Here is a 22,712-nt window from a genome sequence, read left to right as displayed (position 1 = left end):
AGTGATAATAGTTCCACATCGACAGTCCATGATAAATAGAAATAGCTTAATTGACTGACCAAGGACTAATGTACTCTGACCTCACTGGTTGCATGCTAGCTAATTTCTGTGACAAAGTGCCAAAGTAGGCCCTCCATCAGTGCAATGATTCTTAAGCTACCAGGTCTTACCCCTTGGACCTGTGAGGCATCTGTTGCAAGTCTTGTAGTCAAAGCACCAGGGCTGTTCTTCCGGTCATCAAACCAACCAATGTCTTGCCCTAGCATAGCCTGGAAACCAATTTTCCTTAACCGTCTTGTAAGCAGCTCACCAGACTTGGCAAAGGTGTATCCCTGTGGAGCATAAGGATAAATATAAATATTGTATAGAAAGAGATACCCACAGAGTAAGAGATCAGAAATAAAATTTACCCATATTGGACTGCTATTACCTGTAGAAACTGTGTGAAAAATGAAAGAATTCCAATAAAGACAAAGAGCAGGCAGACACCATTGATCTGGCTTCTTCGTTCTTCTTCATCGAGAATGGAGAAAGTCTGAAAAAAAATGGGTGGCATCATATTAGAAGTGTCAGTTTTGCTTTGCGTGAAGTTTATTCATGACTCCCTGTTGCCAAGTGCAGAAGCCCACCCTAGAACCAAAGCCAGAACACAGAGCTCTCCCTCACCCCTTGCAGAGGCCTGATTCCTTATCTTCCCTAAGGTGAGCCTGGGTACAACATAACGCTTTTTACTCCTGTTAAACAAGTTTTTGATACTCGGTGCCTGCACATACTGCTATTACTTGTTGTCCATCCCTAGTTACAATCAATCAATCAATCAATCAGTTATCCCCCTACTCTAAACAAAGTCCAGTGTGATAACCAGCAAATAGCTATGAGCAACAAAGCAACAGTGCAGCAGCTCCCTTACCTCCTCTAATCTTGACAATTGCGACTTTATTGGGCCATACAAAATGAAGTCCGTGTAAGTAATTGTGCCCTAGCATGTCTCTCCTTGCACAACACTAACGGACGCTATAATTTCTATAGGAAGGCTTCAAGAGGAATGTATTTTTTACTGAAAGAGTGTGGATATGAGCTATTTGCACACTGCTGGTACTTGAGAAAAAGCATTAGTGCCTAAAGTAGAGCTCCTTACACCCCATTCTGCTCCAGTCTCCATGGTATTTTCCTTTTATCTCTTGTTCTTAATATCTGGTCTTTTTCAACACCTGCCAGCGTTACTGGCTGCTGCTGGAGTAGTGGCCCAAATCTAAGTAGCCATCCTTTAGCAATTCCTTTCAGTCAGAGGAGCTGATACGTAGGTCAGTTAACCTACCTGAAGTTGTTAAATTACTTCTGCTACTTGCAGGTATAAGACACAGCTCATGTTTGTACTTCTCCACTAACCTTAAATTAATTCTAATTGGATTTCATGGGTAAAAAATATTATAAATTGACTAATCACTCAATCTGTTACTGTATGATGTAATTAATAATCACTTGTGCATTTGACTTTTACTTATACCAAAACCAGCTTAAATTCTTCTAGATAAGTATTTAACAGTAGAAAGAGAAGAAGGAATTTTCATTACAGCTGCAAAATAGAAAAATTCCACAAAAATAAACTTAAGTACTAGTCTTAAAAGGTCAACCCAAGTTATTTACTGTTCAAAGTGAGCTATGCATCAAAGTTACAGGAAGGAATTAGAGCATAAATTTGAGAAAAAGAAATAGCTGTTCTCTAGTGGGAATTCCACTTCAAGTATTTTAACTTTGTACATCAGTACCTTGGCAACAAAATAAATCCTGCAAAATCTGAAACAGTAATATAAAAATGGCACTTAGTGTTTCAAGCTACGAGCTGTTCCAATGCTATGCTGTCTTATCACTAGCAAGGTATATTACTTTCTCAGGTTAATCTTTGTTTAAAAACCAAAAATAATCAGGTATGTTTTAATCTGTCATAATACGAACAAAACATAAATGATCTGCTGCTCTTCCTGTCCCCTTAATGAAATCCACTGTACATTCAGTAATTCATGTTTGATCCTGAATTGAACAGACTCTGAGCAAATTTCATCTATCTTTTTAACTTATATATCTAGGAAAGATACCTACCACTGGTTTTTGTTCATTGTGGGTTTTTTGTTGTTTGGATTTTTTTTTTTCTGTAGGAAATAGTCTAGTTAAACATTTGGACTAAACGAGATACAAGGTGAACTCAGTGCATGCATAAACTGTATCCTATGAGGTATTTTCTGTATCATCATGGTAGGCAATATCTAGACAGGAATGGGAAAATGCACTTCATAGTAGTGGTCACGCCACATGCATGGGTAGCCTAAAACATTACCAGAGGAATAACTAACCACTTGTCATTGAGCACATTTGTTAGCATGTATGTCAATTACAGTGCTATGGTACTTTTTCATATGAAAAAACATCAGCAAAATCTCTGCTGAAATGAATAGAAATTCTAGTAAGTAAAACTAATAAACAGTATGATAAACCAAGTGTGTGATGGATCATAATAAATACACAGTTGTGAGCTGGGATGAAAAGCACTACTCTCCAGAGATGCTGATGGCTTTTCACAAGTGATTTGCATGCTGTCTCTGCACAGTCATCCAGAAACACTGGCATGGCCCCATACATGGGTTGAACTTTTTTTCTTTCCACACTTGGACATTTTTCTCTCTAGTTGAATGGATAAATATCAAATCCAAGACTGAGCATTGAGAAGAGAGATAAACACTTGCCCTAGGACCCTACAGTAATTCCCAGTAAGTATTCATGCTTTTTATAAATAAACTTTTATTCATTGCTTCTGTGCAGCTAGTTGATGGGCAAGATTAGGTAGGAGTCTTCATTTCAAGAAAGTCAAAGGCAACACAGTTCTTGATTTCAGGGAGGCTGGATCCATATCCATACTTATAAAAGGTGCTCATGAAAAGGGAGAGTGCTCAGAGCCTTTGCTTTAGTATCCTACCCATATCATCCACATTCAAAGTGATTCCCCTGCTTTGTCTTATGCAAGAAATATGTTGTGAAGGGCCTTCCCAGTTCCTGTGGCCAGGCTCTCCATTGCTCCTAGATACAGGCTGAGAGAACTGCAATGTCTGGAAGGCACTTTGCGGATTTCTGGTGAAGCCAGTTATTGGTCGGTCTGGGATTCCTATTGCACGCTCTAAATTCAAGGAAGCATCTCATCTCAAGAAAAGCAATGGGCTGAAGTGTGTGCTTACACTCTCCCTAAACGGAGATTAACACACTTTATCGTCCTACAAAAGGAAATGTGGATGACATTTGTTGGGAAGAGATGTCTGTGTTGCAAACAGAGGATTCTTTTCCCCTTGCAAATCTGTCCTGTAAGATTGAACTTTCTCATTCTGCAGCTATCCTAACATGCCCAGTTATGTTTTTGACCTATGTTCTTGATTTTAAAAAATAACACTGATTACAGTAACATGTAGCATGGACAATAACATCAAGTCTATGAAAGGAAAGAGTTGTTGCTGAGGTGTCCATCTTCTGGTTATACAAATTTAAACGATTTTAGCATGGACCATCTTTTGTCTGGGGCCATGGGCTACATGCCCAATAGCAGTTGGAGCACATCTTCCAGTTGAGTTTCACTGGAAAGGATCAATTTCCCATACTCTGAGAAAGTTCCACAGTGGGAACCAAAGCATAGTAAGAAGAAACTACTGAGAAATTTGTTCCAAAGGTACACTTCTGATTGGAACTAATCAGAAGACATATCTAGTATTATCCAGTTCTTCATTCACTTTTGGGGATTAATTTCTGAGAACCTTCAAGGTAGACTTTGCTAAATTTACCCCTTCATTTCATGGCTTTGGGGATTTTTCCCCTCACTTCCCCAGCATATTGGTTCCAGAGTACAAGCCTACATGTCTGTCACAACATCATTGCAGATATTCAGACAGCTTGGAAAGCAGATGCATATTCCATCTGCCTGACTGCCTTGGCACCAGGCAGAAATGTTTTAAATTTATGAATAATGAAACACAGATGTTGGACTTTGCTCATGTTCGTTATGGCTTGTTTTTTTTCTTGCAGCCTCTCTCCTTTGTAGGACTGAGATATTCAAGAGAACGAATTAATCTTTGGCATTTAGCATCTTTCAGGGTGATGTCAGCCTCAGACCTTCTAGTGTCTAGAAAACCTCTCTCAAAAGGAACGAAAGGTTAGATTCATTGCAGAATGCACATAGTAGTGTCTCACCTGCTGTCTAGTGAAAGCCACAGTCCTTGGCATGAGGTCTAGACACTCAAAAAATGTTTGGAGGTGGCACACCTATGGCTAAAAGGCAAAGCACATTGGCCAGGAGCCACTGAGTGGATCACCAGGGACTGGAACGTCTTTTGCTCTGCCCCTCCCTGGATCTTAGCTACCAAAGATCAAGCTGCAAGTAAATGCGATTCAAAGTCCTGAGTAACTTCCCAGAGAGAAATGTATAAGCCAAAACAACCCCCCAAAAAAACCAAACAGCAACAGGTCAGTCTTTCCTTTGGTAGATTGCTGGCACTGCTGTTAGGAGCATTTTCTCAGCCCTTTTCTAATCAGTAGATCATTGGGGCATGCATTCATTCATTCATTCATTCATTCATTCATTCATTCATTCACTTTTTCCGGCCTGAAAGGTTTCAGACCTTCAGTTTCTAGAAGAGTGTTTGCCCTTAGGTCATATATTCTTTGCACACGTAGGTCATGTACTTATCATGACCTAAACAAGTAAATGGGAATCACAAAACAAGTTTTATCATATCTCAGGTGGGTATCCAAACTGAAAAACAACAGTGTCATTCCCATTTTCTTCCTGGTGAATGTGTCATTACTTATCCAATAAGAAAAAACATCAACAGAGGGGTATTCTCTATCCGCCTAATTCTTGAAAATTTAGGACACTTTCCTAGGCACTAGTTAGAGCAGTGCTGAATTTCTTCAGGCAGCCCTTCATTTTCCCACTAACTTGGCAAATGTTTCCCCAAAAAGCTGTTTTACAAAAGGGAAAACATCCTCTTTCTGTTATGGCAAGTTCTTGTAGGAAAAAACAGTCATGGCTGAACTCTTGAAAAGTTTCAAATGAGGCTGTGGATTTTGATGCTAATGTATCCTTTAGCGAATGCCAAGGTTTAAAGCATATTCATATTTTCTGCTTGTCTTCCAAACTTGTTGATGCAAGTCTACTTTTTACTGGCAGCTATGCACTCTGTTACAGTTATCTACCTCTCCCAGGGCATTCTGCAGGGAGCAGGGAGCAAAGCAATGCCTGAAATATATGAATAAAAAGGTGAAGTATATTTTGGATCTGATCTAAAGCTTTCTCAAAAGCTTGGCCAAGCCTGTGGAATAAAATTCTGCAGAGAAGGACCTCTGCATGTCTCTCTCCACGGTACCTGCATATGAGGTACATCTTGTCACATTTAAAACAAACTGTATGGAAGTATAGAAACACACTCCAAACAGTTCCTGGAAAGTGAACAAGAGAGATAATGAAGAACACATGACAAATGCTAATGAGCCTACCCCTTCAAAGAGCTCAAATGATAGTGTGATGACAGTGATACAAATATCTGCACTGAATAATTGTTTATGGGCAAGAAGGCGAATTCCATTTACTTGACAAGATCTAAAGATTGCCCAAAACGTGTCAAGTTCTGCATCATACATTCACTTCCCTCTGCTTCAGAGCTAAAGTACACTTTAAAATGTTGGCATAACATACCCCAAGAATCTGACTGAATAACAAAGCATAGAGTGGACTGACTGCTCCATTCGCAGCTGCTGCCAAAGATCCAAGCACCATGTATGGCCATTCAGAGGCATTGTATTTCAAAATTCTGGTAAATGGTACAGGCTTGACGTCTTCCTCCACAACATCAGGTTCCTAAAAAAAAAACAGGCTGGGTTTATGAAACAAATGTATCCCCCCAGTGATGTTCTCCCTTTGACAGTGAGATAGAATAGTTATCGTAATCTGTTAAGCAGCCATCTAGTGCCCAAACAGCTGCTCTAGTATTGTACAGGCAGGGCAAGTGATGGGTCTTGGCTGCTGTCTGGAGCTCTTCTGTAGGGCTAGGGAGTCACAAGAGAGTGACATAAATTACAATCTTTACTGTTCCTGGAGAAAAAGAGAGAGATTCATGTTTTGTGCAGCTCTACTGATTCCAACCTATGAGGTTGATTATGACCAGTTCAAGATTTTCTGCCACTGAAACTCAGGCTGTTCCCTTTTTCTTGCTCCAGAGGTGTGATGCAATACCTAGTGCCAAAACTTAAACTACTTCTTCGCAAGCAGCTTTCTGTGTCTCACGGGATCTTCTTAAATATTATTTTAAAGTATTGTGGGTGAATACACTGATCAGACTCTACATCAAATTAACAGGTATGCTATATAATTAAAACAAGGGAGATCTCGGAGCGATAGCTGGATTCAGGCTTTATACATGCTAATTAGGCTTCCTTCTGTGAAACATCCTCAGACTATATGCCGAATTCCCATGATTATTCCCACCAAGAGCAGACTATTCATCATCAAATTATAATTTACCCTGCAGTTTGATTTGTGCAGAATTTTTGTAACACTCAGTGTGCTGAGCCCTGCCTATCTCCCTCAGTTCATATGGCTGGAAATGCCCAGACAAAACAGACACTGTGAAGACCTATCTGCTGGAAATGTGCAAGGACGAAGGGGTGGAAGCATCTTGTATTTTCTCTTCCTTCTGAGCTAGTGCCAGAGTGACAACACTAAAACCCTCTATTTATCCGCAGAGTAGGCTTAGCAATAGCAAGAACAGCCACGTCTAACTGCTGCTCTCTGCACTGAACAACCACAGCCATGCACATTCGCGCAGGGAGCTTCATAAGCCCTTTGGAAACCCACTGTGTATATTCCTACATATTCTGCGTAATTTTAAGGCACGCTGTCTTTATTTTCTATGCTAGTTGATTGCATAAGGACACTGTCAGTGAAAGGACTCTGGGTTAGGTTACAGTGACGGTCTCTCTACTCGAGTCTCCAGATGATTTTGAGATGAAAGTGAATTTACTCTTTCTTGAACAAGAAGCAATGTCATTTGTATCACTGAGTAGATAATACATTTCACAGACCGAGCATTTTACTTTTTGTCAGTTAATTCGGCTTTTATGAATGTCTTTTTCAACTTAATCTACAACATATATAAATTTACCAACAAGTCATGATCTGCTAGAAATTTTATATGGACCAATAAGTATAATAGACACCAAAATGCTGCTTAGGGTTTACATAGAGGATAAAAACTGAAGCTGTGGTTTTATTTAAGTAGAGAAAAGGATCAGTCCAAGAAGACTATCTGCCAACAACTCATATAACAGAGGCATTTTGTCTACAAGTTATCATTACCAAGTAATATAACCTGTTCATTGAAAATTTAATAACAAATGTCCTGGTTTCAGGTAGGACAGAGTTACTTCTTTTTTTACCATCTAGAAGAGCTCTGTGTTTTGGTTTTAGTCTGGGATCATTATGAGAAGAATGCTGACAGCACGCTGATGTTTATAGTTGGGACTGAGACCTCAAGGACTTTTCAGCTTCTCATGTTTTACCAGTGTGCAGGAGCACAACAGGCTGGGGGGAGTGTGGTCGGGACAGAGGGTCCACAACTCCGCTTATGATTTGAACTTAGATTTAGGATTGAGGGCTAAATTGGCCAATGAAGTATTCCATATCATCCAGTGTCATGCCCAGTATAAAGACGAGGGCTGACCAGAAATAAGGGCTTTTGCTCTTCCAGGGGCTCCCACTCTCAGACTCTTGGAGTGCTATCTCTCTCTTGCTCTCTTTTTGGGCCTCTCACTCAACCAGGATTGCGGTGTCAGGACTTAACCTGTTTCAGTATTGTTAGTCTGGGACGGGAGGGGCTTTGGTCACCGAGTGGTGAGCAATTACACTGTGCATCACTTGTTTGCATATATTATTATCATTATACATATATATATTCATATAGCAGTAGCAATAGTATTAAATTGTTCTTATCTCGACCCACAGGTTTCTTTCCCTTTTCCCCTTTAATTCCCTTCCCCATCCCTGGGAGTGAACAAGGGTGAGCGAGCAGCTGTGTGGCATTTAGTTGCCAGCTGGCCTAAACCACGACTCAAACCATTGGACCGGACCTTTTTTGCTTGTCCATCATCTTCTCCATGAGAAGGCGTAAGATACACAGACTCCGCATGATCGCTTGCAATGGATAATGGAGGGTCAGGGACCACATTAGAGAGCTGAGATCTGGAGCGCTGCCGAAGTGAAGCTCTGTAAAGAGGACATAAATGGTCTGTTCTTCACAGCTCATTAACACAATCCTTGCTTACAGGTGCTGCTGCAGTTTTCATATCAACTAAATCAAGATTCACTAAAGCAAATCATAGGAATCCTACATACTTTTCCTTTCTTAGTTTCTGTGTTATCTCAACCTCTTGAGAAGAAAATATCTCACAACAGGGGCAAATACTTTTCAAAATCATATTCCACCCCCACCACTCAGACCCTGTCTTATATGTACCCTGCACTGTGTATTTATTAAGCAAAATTGTGGTGTATCCTACTACCTTTGCACAAGCTGTTAAGACACCAAGTCAATCCATTGTTATCACTATCAAGTAATTCAGTCCAGCAAAACAGGATGCTGAAACAATCCACCTCTATCCCTGACAAAACATAACCCTCTAATGTAGGAGATATGTATGCACTTGCATGTATCTGACATGGGCTTGCCTGAAGGGAATAGTAAGTGTCTAGCTACAAGACAGTCTGGCTTGTAAAATGCTTTCACTTTCATCAAGTAGAAGCCATAATAAAAATGTCCTTGTACATTGCATTTATTTCTCAAGTAATTGCACAGCAAGACATTTTTCAAGTGACTGGGCTGAAAGTGCATTAGGTAATACAAATATATTATGGTAGTAATAATAAAAATGGAACATTAACACGGTAGACCAGAATTGGAGAGAAGGTACTATGGATAGAAAGGAGAGTAAACTTAAGACTCTTGCTATTTATCCATGGGCCTTCAATCAGTAATGCTTTACCCAAGCTATTTCTTTCCAAGTGAACTCTGTCTTAGTAAAATCCTTGCAGCCCTTCAATCCTCTTTTAAGCAACACACAGAGAAGTGATTCGTTAGCACTATTGGGATTTTGTAACAGTGGGATGAAGTACAGAGATCTGGAAACATATTGAGATTTACAATCATTTTTAAGACTCACCGCAAACTGTCCCGATAGCTTCCTCTGCTGAATGACTGGACTTCCTCAAGATTTGGCTCAACCATGCTATTTTCTGCTGCTGTAAAATATAGTATGTAGAGCTCTTCAGTTTTTGCTAAAACTGAATACAACGTAAGTCCACTTTGACTCTATAAAAAAGTGCAGTGTCCCCAAGTTGTAACTGGAATACTTTGTAGAAGGTGAGGAATGTAATACAGTCTTGCAACTCAACCTACACATTTGTATTTGACACAATGAAATTAACTGAATATTAACCCAAGGACCATCTCACTTGGGATGTGACTGCTAAAGGCTGTTTCCCTGTTTTAGCACTGTAATTGCTCTCTTCTTTTAAGATAATCATATCCAAGGTATGATGCTTCACAAAAATACAACAGATCATTCTGTTAGACCTCCATTTCCAGGACCTGTGATTCAAATCTGCCTCTAGTAAAACAAATAGGGTGGTTTCAGCATATTCTGTAATTTGCTTGGATTTCAAATGCAGCAGAACTGGACTGTCAGCACTAAATGGAGCTATAAAATGGCAGATATTGCAGCTCAGGATTAATGTTTCAGGGCAGGTCTATATTAAGAAGGTCATGCAGTGCATATGCAGTAAAAACACTTTGGCCACGGCAATTAGTGTATTACTTCTATGAATGCTAAAATTCAGCCATAAAGGCAGAAGAAAAAGAAGCAACTAGTCCTCATAAAAACCAAACCAAAACAAACAACAAACTTGCATTCTATGGAATTTTACACCATTTTATAAAATAAAACAAAACGCTTACTTTCTGTTGCTTCTCTGTTAACTGCTGTGTCTCCTTTGCTTTGTAAGGTCACCAGCATGAAATAAACCCCCTTCCTCTTCAAGAGTTCCTTGTGAGTTCCTCTCTCCACAGCCCTTCCATGCTCAAACCCAATGATGACATCAGCAGCTTTGATGGCTGACAGGCGGTGAGCTATCGAGATCGCCGTGCGGCCGAGGCGAGCCTGACAGGGAGCAACAACAGCCCCACTCACAGAGCAGCCAGCAGAAATGCTTGGAAACAGCACCATGGAACCCAAAGTTTGGTCAAATCAATAGGAGTCTTTCTAGTGTTTTCAGCTAACTGACTCGAACTCTATCCATAGCCCATAGACGAGCATCTGTTTCTGAGCGAAGGCAGATATAAATTATTTCCTGTCAATAATGCTAAGATTCTGCTTGTGCATACGAAACAGCTCTTAAGAAAAGCTTCTCACTGCTTTGTTGCAATTCAGCAGCACTCGCTGCAGCATGCATTAAAAACAATTCCTGCCCTTTAAGTCTGATTTATGCTATACTGTAGCAAACCTTATGAAGTGCTTCTTGGACAGTAGCTTCACTTTCATTATCAAGTGCTGACGTAGCCATATCCAGTAGCAGGATTTTCGGGTTTCGCACAAGAGCTCGAGCAATAGCTATCCTCTGTTTTTGACCTCCACTCATCTGGCTTCCACCCTCTCCAACATGAGTGTCAAATTGCTGTGTGAAGGTAAAACAACGAAAATGAAACATATAATAAAAGGGTCTGTTGAGCTTCTGGTGAAGACATTGGTGAAATATCTCTCAGATGTGTCTTGGGAGTAGACTTGAAAAGTTATCATCTTTGAAAGACAAAAACTTTGCTAATGAACCGGATTCAAAGGAGACCTGATGAAATAAATTCCTTCATAATGAACAACAACATTTTTCCGGAACTGGAGTTCCAATCCCAAGCCAAAAGTATGTACTGATAAAAAGGTGAAATGTCCTGGTTTGGCTCAAAATGACTGTATCAGCAAAAGCTGAAATGGAGAGGAAACACCTGTCCACTCTCTATCAGATGCCTCACCAGCAAACTTTCCACAGAGATGGACTTGTCTGCTGATGGCCTGTGACTCATGAACATTGTGTCTGTGATTCACGGACATCATACTCTAGTGGCATCGGGTTCAGGCGGAGAGTTACACACACACACAAAGCCTAGCACCTCGAGAGCCAGGATAATTCTATTCACCTAGAGCCGAATCTTGTTTACTCCTCCATTTCCAGGAAATAAACAAAGGCCTTTACACAGTCTTTCTGTGAACAGTTTCCTGGAAGCCTGGAAATGCATAGGTGGAGGATAAAAAGTACGTACTGACATTAGTTAATGGTACTTGAATCCTGTTAATCAGGTTCACTGTTGTAAAATCATAGAATCCTTTGAGAAGCTACTTGGCAAAATGACATTCTAGAAAAGTGTACAGCCCAGTACTATCAAATATGGGCTTTGTAAGGAGGATACCGTAGGACTGATCATAGCCCTGTCATCATATGGGAAGGAACTAGGGAAGAGGGAACCTCTAGCTAACTTACAGAGCTCGTACAAGATGACGTTGTCAGGATCAGTATAGTCTGCTCAAAAACATATACTGGCTAGTGAGAGTCTGGGCTCTATTTGCCTTTGGCCTGAGTAGAAACAGATCTCCATAGCATGAAAAGTGCATATTTTAAAATCATGCTATGATTATTACCATGGTATTCAATGTTGTGCATATGATTCCTGAGGAACTAATTTTTCTTATTTTGTGGTTGTCTTTTTTTAACTTGGTGACATACACATAGCAAGACCTAATTAACTCTAGTCCAAGGAAAGGTGCTGTCTTCTATCTATATTAATCTTCTCTTCCACCTGAGCACAAATGGCTGCTTGGGGGAAGGGACAAAAGGATTCTCTATTTTTCCATCACATTCTGCCGAACATTTTACAAGAGATGGCATACCTGCGGCAAGTCCCTGACGAAATTGTAAGCATTGGCCTGTTTGGCTGCTTTGATTATGTCTTCCATGGTAGCCTCATCCCGACCATAGCGAATGTTCTCTGCAATTGTAGTGGCAAACAGCACTGGCTCTTGTTCAACGATACCAATCTGTGAGCGTAGCCACTGGATATTAAGGGAACGAATGTCATGACCATCCAGGGTAATCTACAGAAGTCAATTAAAACATGGACCAAAAAAAAGGAAAAAAGTCAGGGACATTATCCCCTCCAGTTCAGAGACAGACACAATGGAAATGAAGGGCCTGTGATGCTGTGTTTCCATAACCAATGTAAAAAACAGCTTTCATACATAAAAGAACACAATGCAGTGACAGTAGTATATGCTAGTTCTTGGGCCTAGGGGCTGTGCTTTTTGATTTCATTTCCCAATACCTCTTTTTCCTTCAGAAATAATACCAAGTGAAAAGTAATCATCAAAATTATGATTATATGTTTACAATAAACTCTACACATTCAAATACAGGTCATCATGTATGTGGTTAGTGCCAACTAGGAACACATAAATGGAATGAGACTGTTAATAGATATAATCCATAGAATCAAAGAATAGTTTGGGTTGGAAAGGACCTTTAATGGTCATCTAGTCCAAGCCCCCTGCAGTGAGCAGGGACATCTTCCACTAGATCAGCTTACTCAGAGCACCATCCAACCTGACCCTGAACGTTTCCGGGGATGGGGCATCTACCACCTCTCTGAGCAACCTGTTCTAGTATTTCACCATCCTCATTGTAAAAAATTTCTTCCTTGTATCTAGTCTAAATCTGCCCTTTTCTAGTTTAAAACCATTACCCCTTGTCCTATCACAACAGGCCCTGCCTAGAAGTTTGTCCACATCTTTCTTATAGGCCCCCTTTAAGTACTGGAAGGCTGCTAGAAGGTCTCCCTGGAGCCTTCTCTTCTCCAGGCTGAACAGCCCCAACTCTCTCAGCCTGTCTTCATAGCAGAGGTGCTCCATCCCTCTGATCATTTTTGTGGCCCTCCTCTGGACTTGCTCCAATAGATCCATGTCTTCTCTGTGCTGAAGCCTCCACAGCTGGACGCAGTACTCCAGGTGAAGTCTCACCAGAGTGCAGCAGAGGGGCAGAATCACCACCCTTGACCTGCTGGCCATGCTTCTTTTGGTGCAGCTAAACATACAGCCAAAGATACAGTTGGCTTTCTGGGCTGAGAGTGCACATTGCTGGCTCATGTCCAGCTTTTCATCCACAAAATACCCCCAAGTTCTTCTCCTCAGGGTTGCTCTCGATCCCTTCATCCCCAGCCAGTATTTGTGCTTGGGACTGCCCCGACCCATGTGCATGACCTTGCACTTGGACTTGTTGAATCTCATGAGGTTCACATGGGCCCACTTCTTGAGCTTGTCCAGGTCCTTCTGGATGGCATCTCATCCCTCAGGCATGTCAATCACACCACTCAGCTTGGTGACATCTGCAAACTTGCTGAGGGTGCACTCAATCCCACTGTCTCTGTCATTGATGAAGATATTAAACACTATGGACCCCTGAGGGACACCACTTGTCACCGATCTCTACCTGGATATTGAGCTGTTGGCCACTACCCTCTGGATGCAACCATCCAAGCAATTCCTCATCCACCGAGCAGTCCACCCATCAAATCCATATCTCTCCAATTTAGAGAGAAGGATGTTGTGGGGGACTGTGTTAAAGTCCTTACAGAAGTCCAGATAGATGACACCCGTAGCTCTTCCCTTGTTAATTAATGTAGTCACTCAGTCATAGAAGGCCACTAGGTCGGTCAGACAGGACTTGCCTATGGTGCTGGTGTGGTGGCTGTCTCGAATTACCTCCCTGTCCTCCATGTGCCTTAGCATTGTTTCTAGGAGGATCTGTTCCATGATCTTCCACGGGACAGATGTACGGCTGACAGGTCAGTAGTTCCCAGGGTACTCCTTTCTGTCCTTTTAAAAAATGGGTGCAATGTTTCCCTTTTTCCAGTCTCCAGGGACTTCATCTGACTGACATGACTTTTCAAATATCATGGAAAGTGGTTTGGCAACTACATCAGCCAATTCCCTCAGGACTCGGGGATGCATCTCATCAGCTCCCATAGACATATATATTTAGTTTCCTCAGGCGGTCATGAACTTGATCTTCTCTTACAGTGAAGACACATTCTTAGCCAATCCATTACTAAATGATATTTACAATGTACTAAAGCAATATTATGGCATGATGATTAAATGTTCAATACTGTGTTTTCCAGAATGGAAAATTATTTGTCTCTCCTGATTTACCGTATCTGTAAGTATAGTTTTTCCTCTAATTTTGCACTGAATTTTTATTTTCTCCTAACAGTTTTTCTCTTTCACATAATTATTTTTGATAAGGCCATTCAGCATTCCCCTGAAATGCACAAGAGGATATTTCGCTCATTTAAAAAAAAAAAAAGGAAAAGAAAGTTAGGAGTCTTCCCTCCCACCTTGGAGAAGAAACCATGTCATTCTTTCACATCCCTAAGGCTAGAGAAACACATTCTAGACTGGTACACTCACCATGCCATCAGTGGGGTCATAGAAGCGCTGGATAAGCTGTATTATTGTACTTTTACCAGCTCCACTAGCTCCAACAAAAGCTGTTGTCTCTCCTGCTTTAATAACCATATTAAGTTTATCCAAAATCTGGAAAGGGAAAAAAAAAAAAAAAGAAACAGAATCTATCCATTCTTATTCTCTCATAGTCATACAATCAAGTGGGTATATTCTGTATCTTAAAATGGTGATTCAAAGCAATTTTACAAAATTCAGAAAAATGTTATGAAGAAAGACGAAAAAGAAAGCCAAGCATTTTTACATTGTTTGAAGAGTTTATAAATGCAGAGCACTGTTTTCCATGACAGGCAGGCAGAATTTGATCTTTGTTCCTGTTATTCATCATTAAGAACTAGTCAAGCTAATAGCACTGGAGAACTTGGCAATAAATTCCCTTTAAATAACACTGTACGTGTATTATGAGTGCCTGTCAAAGTACAAATATTAAGAACGTAGCAGTGAAATTATGGAGAAAAATCTGATACTTCATATGCTTCTGTCTTTAGAAGTAATAACACTCATTTTCTTGTCCAATAATTTGCTTTTCCAAGGAGAATTTGTCAATTCAAACACAGTAGTAGAGAAATGATGGGGTATACAGCCAATGCTTCTGCACCTTTTCCTAGCATTTTAATGGGTCACATGAGGTAATGGAAGCATTTAATAAAATCTCCTTGCACCCTTCAGCTTATTACTTTGTGTCCTACACTAACACATGTGGATACAAGTGCATAATTGATTGTAAGAGTGTATGCACGTGAACGTGTGTGAAATTACTATGAGTTTATGTCCAGCAGCAAGGAATCTGTATGGTGATGGATATGTCAGAATGGTAAAATAAGCAGAATGGTAAGTAGAAGAACCCTTTAAGAAGAATTATGTAGTGTACTTTTAAACAGAGGGTCTGAGCTCCTGGAAAACAAATTCTATTGAAAATCTAGAAATTGCTGGCAGAACAGGGATATTTTGATTGGCTACAGTAATTGTATTCACAGGATGGATGATGAATAATTACCTTTATGTCTGGTCTGGAGGGATAATGGAATGTCACATTATGAAATTCAATTTCACCTCGTACTTTATCCAGCTTGTAGCCATCTTCTGACATGCAGTCAATGGTGGGTTTCTAGGATAGAATTTATTGTGTTATTTATTTGCTGTTAAACAGCTAACACTGCTGCAGTAGACAAATATTCCCAATGGCACACAAAGCCATGGCGTGTCTGTTGGAGCAGCGCTTGGCTTCACTGAGCCAGCAGCAAGCTCTGCCTCAGGGCTAACAGGCAAGGGACAGGAAACTGAAGGCTACAGTGATGGGGGAAGTTGGCACCGGTGGGTGATGAGTGCACTCTCTTCTCATTTTAGGCTTACTGCAGTTACCACAATCGACCACTCCACACTGCCGGGACAGACGAGCTAATTGAGTGAGGCATTATGACTACGTTAATTTAGCCAGCTCCTCAGGAATAAAATGGAACTACTTCACTCATACAAACATTTTCTACAGTGCTGAACAGCCCATCCTTTGCTGAAAATCTGCACACTTCACCACTTTGCATTTAAAACACTTATCCTTGCACACCCAGTCCTAACAGCTGGAATCCTGATTTGAAGTTTTCCCATTGTGCTTTAAGTCTCACATACTTTTGGCCAGGCCTTGAATATTGTGGACTGCTAGATATAAGCACAGAATGAAGATAAATTTGAGGAATCCCAAAGAAATAGCATTTTCTAAGGATAGATTTTTGAAGCATGGAATACAGAGAATGAATTAAAGCTATAGCACAACCAGTATTTGATAATTGAAACGTGCATGATTTTTTTATGCAACCTAACAGATTGAAGGGAATTTTAATGTGAGAAATGTGTATGTTCTAGGATGTTAAGAACAGCTAAAAGATTGGTTCCTCTTTAGGAATACATCTTAATTAAATTCAGGTACTAAGCTATGAAGAAAAGCTTCACTCATCCTGCAAATGGGAACCTCAACATGGCTATAAGTTCAGTGCCAAAAAAAACCCAAAACCCTGTGTCAGGGCAGGGCTAAGCTTTTACTATCTAATCAAAAATCTACAAATTCAGCAAGCAGATGAATCTAATTTTGTCACACTTTCTCTAGACAGATGAAATCTCGCTTTAGTTTGCTTTTTTTACCCTAAGGTTGTCTGACTCAGCCCTATCTTGAATTTTATGATTAATTCTTACTGTTGCAACTCTTCTCTGCCTTTTAAATTTTTCTCTAAAACCACTTCCCTTATTCATCTCTTTTTCAGTTTATCTTAGAGCTTTATCTTATGAAGTGCATGTGTAACACATACGTGTTATCGTTATTATAGAACATAGAAGGGTTATTAAAAAGCTCATTAGCACTCCTACCACCCCTCTAGTCTTCTTTATATACCATTATGTGCTCTGCAAAAGACAAGCAGCATTTTAATCTGTTTATACAGCTTTTAGCACAATAAAACTTGTCAAGGACCGGAGATACTACATACTGCTAAGAAATCAGCAGTATTTCACCAATCATTAAATTCGTACAGATACAGAAAGGAATCCTCATCAATAAATGCCAGTGGCTCTGACTTTCTCAAAACCTTATTTCATACATCTGTCTAGATAATATTGTGATTAACATTTACAACTGCTGTGTGACAAGCACCTGTGCTCATTGGGTCTCTTTTTGACTCAGGGTAGCTCTGGGACAGGTGACAGAAGCCACCTTTGCCACTAATGCCAACAAAGCCACACCTTTTGATGCCATCTGGAAGCATCCAATTTGGTTGCAAGGTGACTGTTACTGCCTGCCTGTACCCTTTCCATGGGCCAGCACTGATCAATAATTACACGTCTGGAGAAATGGGAGTAAGAAACAGCAGTAGCTGAGGTAAAACTTCATTATTCAGAAACAAACCGCTTAAGAAATCTGTTCAACACCCTCTCTGAGCCTGTGTGCATGGTGCTAGACCTTTCTATTGCACAGTTAATATTCTTTAATTGCACTCATTTTTCCTCATTTACACAGTAGATAAAACTATTACAGCTTGAGGCTTGTTTAATTATTTTTCCACTACAAAGTGACACAGCTTAGAAATTAATTACTTACTTTATCTATTGTCTCAAAAATGTTTGCTGCAGCCCCACGGCCAGTGGCAAAGGCTTCCAGACAGGGAGATGCCTGGCCAAGATTTAAAGCTCCTACTAAAACACCGAAGAAAACCTGAAGAAGTGGAAAAAGAAATTGACAAAATATGATGTCACATTTTTATTACAGTTTAGAGCTTAGACAGGCAAATCAAACTACAGAGGCTTAATGACTTCTTGTGCATCAGCCGAGCTGCAGTGATTCACTACATGAGCATAATTAGCTCACAAGACAGCAAACAAACACATCTTAGAAGTCATTTTCACCGTCTTTCACAACTTTGCTTCCAGGCTGAAGTAAACCAACTTATCTCATGTTTGGCCTGGCCTAAAAACACGTGCGCCCAGAGATTTACTGAGGTAAATTTACGGAGGTGCCGCTTGTATCACACACACACACAAATGCATTGCCTGTTTTTACAACAAAGAGTGAGCTGCATCGTGTTGTAAGTATAGCTGATTCTTCTCAGTGCTAATATACCAGGGTGTACTTGTCAGAATGAACATTTTTTTCCTATAATTTGCTTATTTCTCCTTAGTTTTTCAGTCACAGAGGTGGTTTGGCAGAGCAGATTATAAAGGTTTGAATAATGTCTTTGGTGTAGGTTTTTGGTCTGGTTTTTGTTGTGGCTGATAGTTCAAACATTCACCCTGAGCTTTAGGAGAATGGATACGTAATCTTTTGTTGTAGTTTGGCAATATCTGAGAACTCTGCTAAGAAGCAACCAAGGACTCAGCTAGCCTTTTATTCAAAAGGCTACACAAACAGTAGTCAGGATAAATGGGCTAGGAGTATGAGGAAACACTACTGTTGAAAGAAAGTAAAAGTAAGTAAAGAAAGAAGAAAAAGTACACAGTACTCAGTTCTCTCTTGCACCATAGTGATGTTTACTGAGAATAACCCCATGGATAAGGCAGAAGAATCTACTGTACACATACTGTGCTCTGCAAACAACTACACCGTGATGTATAGATGATGCCATAAGTTCATTCTCAGCTTTATTACAAACTAATTTTGTTATGTGAACAAGTCCCAAGGAAGTAGGTTATATGCATGTCAGAATCCACCATAATCATGAGGGAGCAGGTTCTGTACATTTGATAGAAGAAGGAGGGAAGGCAATGCTGAGTGTATCTCAATGCAGTATGGCTGGTGCACAACAGTTTTTCAGAGAACAGGAAAAGCATATTTAAATGTTTTGTATCTTCAAATCCACCCCTACTCCTCCCTGCCAGACTAGGAGTGCATGGTAGAAAATGTGAAGTACAAGAAAGATAACTGGAAACTGAGAGAGGAAGGAGAGCACAAGGGAGAGCCTCTCCGTTGACAGCTACAGTTTTCCAGCGACAGGGTAGCTCCCCGCTGTTTGCCGTTTGCTATTTGGAGGCACTGAACTATTGTTACCATGTGCAAGGCAAGGAAATTCTTCACTTTGTTTTTCACAGCACCACCTTGCATCAACTACTGATGTCCAGAGCAGTTGCAAATGACTTCCTGTGAGGGACATCCTGCTTGAAGAGAATGACTCATTATTACAATGTTCTCAGAGTAATTTACCAAACTCCATTTAACAGGAAGTTTTGCACTGCATGCTGCTGGTGGTTGGGAGCTCTCATGGTGTGCAACAGGCAAAGAAGGATCAGAAATAGACATCTCATCAGAACACACAGGACTTACCAAGGTTCTGGAAAAATTTACTGTGGATCTGGACTGGAGTCTGCCGTTTGGGCAGTCCTGGCTTAAAGCAAATAACCAAAATATCTGTAGATGCTGTTTTTATTGCATTTAGGTCATCAATGTCTAAAGCATCTACTGTGCAGAAGTGGATGCATGAGTGCCGTGCAGGTTAGTACTGCAGGAGCCACAGCTATGTGTATTTTTATTAGCATGTATGTTTACATGTTCTTTGTCTTCTGTGGAGCTGCGTGGGCAATTGGCAACGGAAAATGGTGACTCCAAAGAACAGAAACTGTTCATGAGAGAGAGGTTAGATTTGATAAAACTTTCTTTGATCAGGTTTCTCTTTACTACAATAGGGTTTTTCATCACTAGGTAAGTTCTCCAGAAAAGCTGATATCCCAGAAGCCATATGCTGATCCACAAAGTGGGAAAGCTAGTTTGAGGCCTCTACCAATTGTATAGCAGGCTCTCAAATGAAAGCATTATTCTGATCACAAAAGGCGGCATTTCAAATCTCTAAAATAAACATGGATTTTTTTTTTATCTTATCAAATTGTGTCGTATACTTTCATACATATGCTGAGTAATGATCTTTAAAAGACACATACAGTGTTTGTCACCACTGAGCCACCAGATACTAGAACACTACAAATATGTGTTCTGGAATTCATGTTTGAAGAAACAGTTCAGAAAAGTTGCATCAAGTGAAAACGGGTACCTGCAGAAGAGTGCCAGGTGAATACTCTTCTTCTTCAAGAACGAGTTTAGAGCCATACCAAAAGGCTAATGCATAACACAGGAAAATTACAAGCCACATGTAACCAGTGAATAATCCCATTATTATTCCTTTTCGAATTCCCCACTGTTGAGCAAACACCAGATTATTATCATATCTGTAGAAAGACAGAAAAATAAAAGGGGATTAAATTAATTTGATAGAAAATTCAAAATTAGCAAAGACCAACAAAATGAGGTGTCTTCAACAACTGGTTGTGCTACAGTTACAGAGGGTCCACATAAGGTTGATACCTCTTGCTCTGAGGTGAGACCACTACTGAAACCCGCAATGCTCCCAGAACATGAAATCCATGTATGTTCCAGTGTAATAAGCAAGAAAGGCCACACTCACTGCGGATAACTCTCAACAGAGTTTGGGTTTTTAGCAGAGTGACACAGGATTTGAGAATTTGTCCAATGCTTTAGAACACGTCCTACACCATGTTATGTTTTAAATAAATTTAAGAGAAATTTGCAGTTTAACATCATCAAATCATGTCTTGCTGGAACTATTTCTCTTACTTAGCCTGAAAGTACCCAAAGTTTTCAGGTGTGCTGTAGAAGTGATATATCAGATGTTTAGGGAAAAATTTTACAGTATGTTCCTACAAGTGGGAATGACTTCAAGATAGTATTGCTGGTGTTTTATATAACTGATTGACTGAATTATGAAACTGGTTTTGCATATGTAATGTTATTTGAAATCTAAATTTCAGTAACATACATGCATATAATTCTCAAAGCTTACAGATGGTCATTGTTGTACAATTTAGAGACTAATTGCTGTGACTCTGAAGTTCATTACAGTGTCACGTTGCTACAGGAAAAAGAAATCAGAGACCTTACAATTTGTCCAGACAAACCTTTCAACTTCTTTCTTCTCCCCACCAAAAGCAGCCACTGTTCTGATGGACGAGAGCACTTCATCAGCCACAGCTCCTGCTTTTGCATAAGCCTTTAGTTCTCGGCCTGTTAGTTTTGCCACAGCCTAAAAAAGCATAAGAAGTGCTGGTTACACCTGAAGCGTAGCTGCAGACAAGGACAGCGGTAAGCAGTGCTGGCTATCACACCATGCTGTCTACTCTGCATGAGGTCGCCTCCTCCGCTCTGAGGAGGCTTTTATATGGCACATTGCACACTTGAAGACTTCTGTCTTCTGGTATTAGGACATATACCTCTGAAGCATGTTTTGCAGAACAGTTATCCCCTTGGCCAACAGCTCTGCTCCAGGTAGCTAGAAAGAGCAGCTGACAACACTTGCTTTCCCTCCACTGCTAATTGCCTTAAGCAGACTGAAGGTTTGTACATCATGGGAGGAAGGGGGAGCTTAAGTGGCAAGAGCAGCTCTTTAGCCACTGTGGCAGAGTCCAGCTTCAGGAAGAAGAGGTAATGGTACTGATGAGGGAGGATGGAAACAGATGTCGCCCACCACTGTGCTTTGTTTCATTAGCTGACAGCAAACAGGTCCCTACATGGCAGCCCAGAGCATACTGGATGCCAAAAGCTTACTTAGGCTCAAAAAAAAAAAGCTCAAATTAAAGGAAGAAAATGTAATCGTGTACAATTCTACACAGAGATACCACATTGGCTTGGGAATGACATATCACTAGAAATTGTGAAGTGTCATGATTTGCTTTCTCTCTTCAAATACCCTACCCCAAGCACCTAATAGCCATTTCTGGAGACAGGAAACCAGGCTAGACTGGCCTTGGGTCTGTCTTCTTTATGGTAAAAAACCAAAGTCTTGGGCTGGAAAGGCTTAGAAGGAGGAAACACTTAGCAGTGGGTATGTGAAAGGAAAGAGATGGGGACAGAGAAGTAAGAATGGAAAGGGGGGAAATTATAAACATAAAGGGGAATGAGCTCAGAAAGAAATTGCAAATGAAGGAAAGAGGCATTTGGGTGTTTATTTAATTCCCTGCCAGGATTCTGCTCTCCCACTTCACACTGAGTAATTCATGTCATCTCCTTGCAGCCAGCACAAGGTGCTAAAGGAGAGCAGAAAGATAAGAAATTAGTCAGAATTACATTAGAGATTTGATAGCAAAATGATAGCAAACTGTTCCTAATGTGGAAGAAGTAAGATAGCCAAATTGCTGATCCCAACTAAAGAGCAGTGTGCGAGAGAGCACGCAGAGGAGGAGCAGGAACTGCCCAGCCCTGCTGGGTGTGGGAAAGGAGGTGAGAGGGTGGAGGATCCCGCAGTTTCCCTCTTCGCTGTCCTTCCTCTGCACAGTGACAGGCAGTTTCTAGGGAACAGGTGGAGGAGCAGAATGGGAACAACAGGACACAGGAGCTTCCAAGAGCAGGTACAGCTTGAAGTAAGTTTGAGCAGTTGTTTTCAACTATTTTACAGCTCCAAAGCTTGATCATCTCTCAAGGTCCCTATTCTACATAAAGAAATCAAGCCCCATGTCTAGTAACTATCTAAACCAGGTGTGTAGTAAGAGAGGGAGAGTGTAGGCCAGGTTCTGATCTCAGCAAC

The 22,712-nt window shown here is 40.6% G+C and overlaps 1 protein-coding gene across 1 annotated transcript in view; it reads right to left on the bottom strand.

The window, feature by feature from the left end:
- The window catches only part of ABCB11 (ATP binding cassette subfamily B member 11), a 45,197-nt gene that overhangs the window by 9,649 nt on the left and 12,836 nt on the right, over positions 1-22,712 (bottom strand). Inside the window, exons 9-21 of the mRNA XM_086615979.1 lie at positions 21,091-21,215; positions 20,169-20,343; positions 17,732-17,845; positions 15,644-15,754; positions 14,593-14,718; positions 12,022-12,225; positions 10,589-10,759; positions 10,044-10,245; positions 9,250-9,328; positions 8,161-8,296; positions 5,732-5,893; positions 431-535; positions 171-332 (exon numbers count right to left, since the gene is read on the bottom strand). Coding sequence (XP_086472105.1) covers positions 171-332; positions 431-535; positions 5,732-5,893; positions 8,161-8,296; positions 9,250-9,328; positions 10,044-10,245; positions 10,589-10,759; positions 12,022-12,225; positions 14,593-14,718; positions 15,644-15,754; positions 17,732-17,845; positions 20,169-20,343; positions 21,091-21,215 — 1,872 coding nt within the window. The remainder of the gene's footprint in view (positions 1-170; positions 333-430; positions 536-5,731; positions 5,894-8,160; positions 8,297-9,249; positions 9,329-10,043; positions 10,246-10,588; positions 10,760-12,021; positions 12,226-14,592; positions 14,719-15,643; positions 15,755-17,731; positions 17,846-20,168; positions 20,344-21,090; positions 21,216-22,712) is intronic.

The sequence above is a fragment of the Tauraco erythrolophus genome, chromosome 8 (assembly GCF_009769465.1).
Source record: "Tauraco erythrolophus isolate bTauEry1 chromosome 8, bTauEry1.pri, whole genome shotgun sequence".
Taxonomy (NCBI): Eukaryota; Metazoa; Chordata; class Aves; order Musophagiformes; family Musophagidae; genus Tauraco; species Tauraco erythrolophus.
The sequence above is the reverse complement of the archived record's forward strand: the minus strand, read 5'-3'. Positions and strand labels throughout refer to the sequence as shown.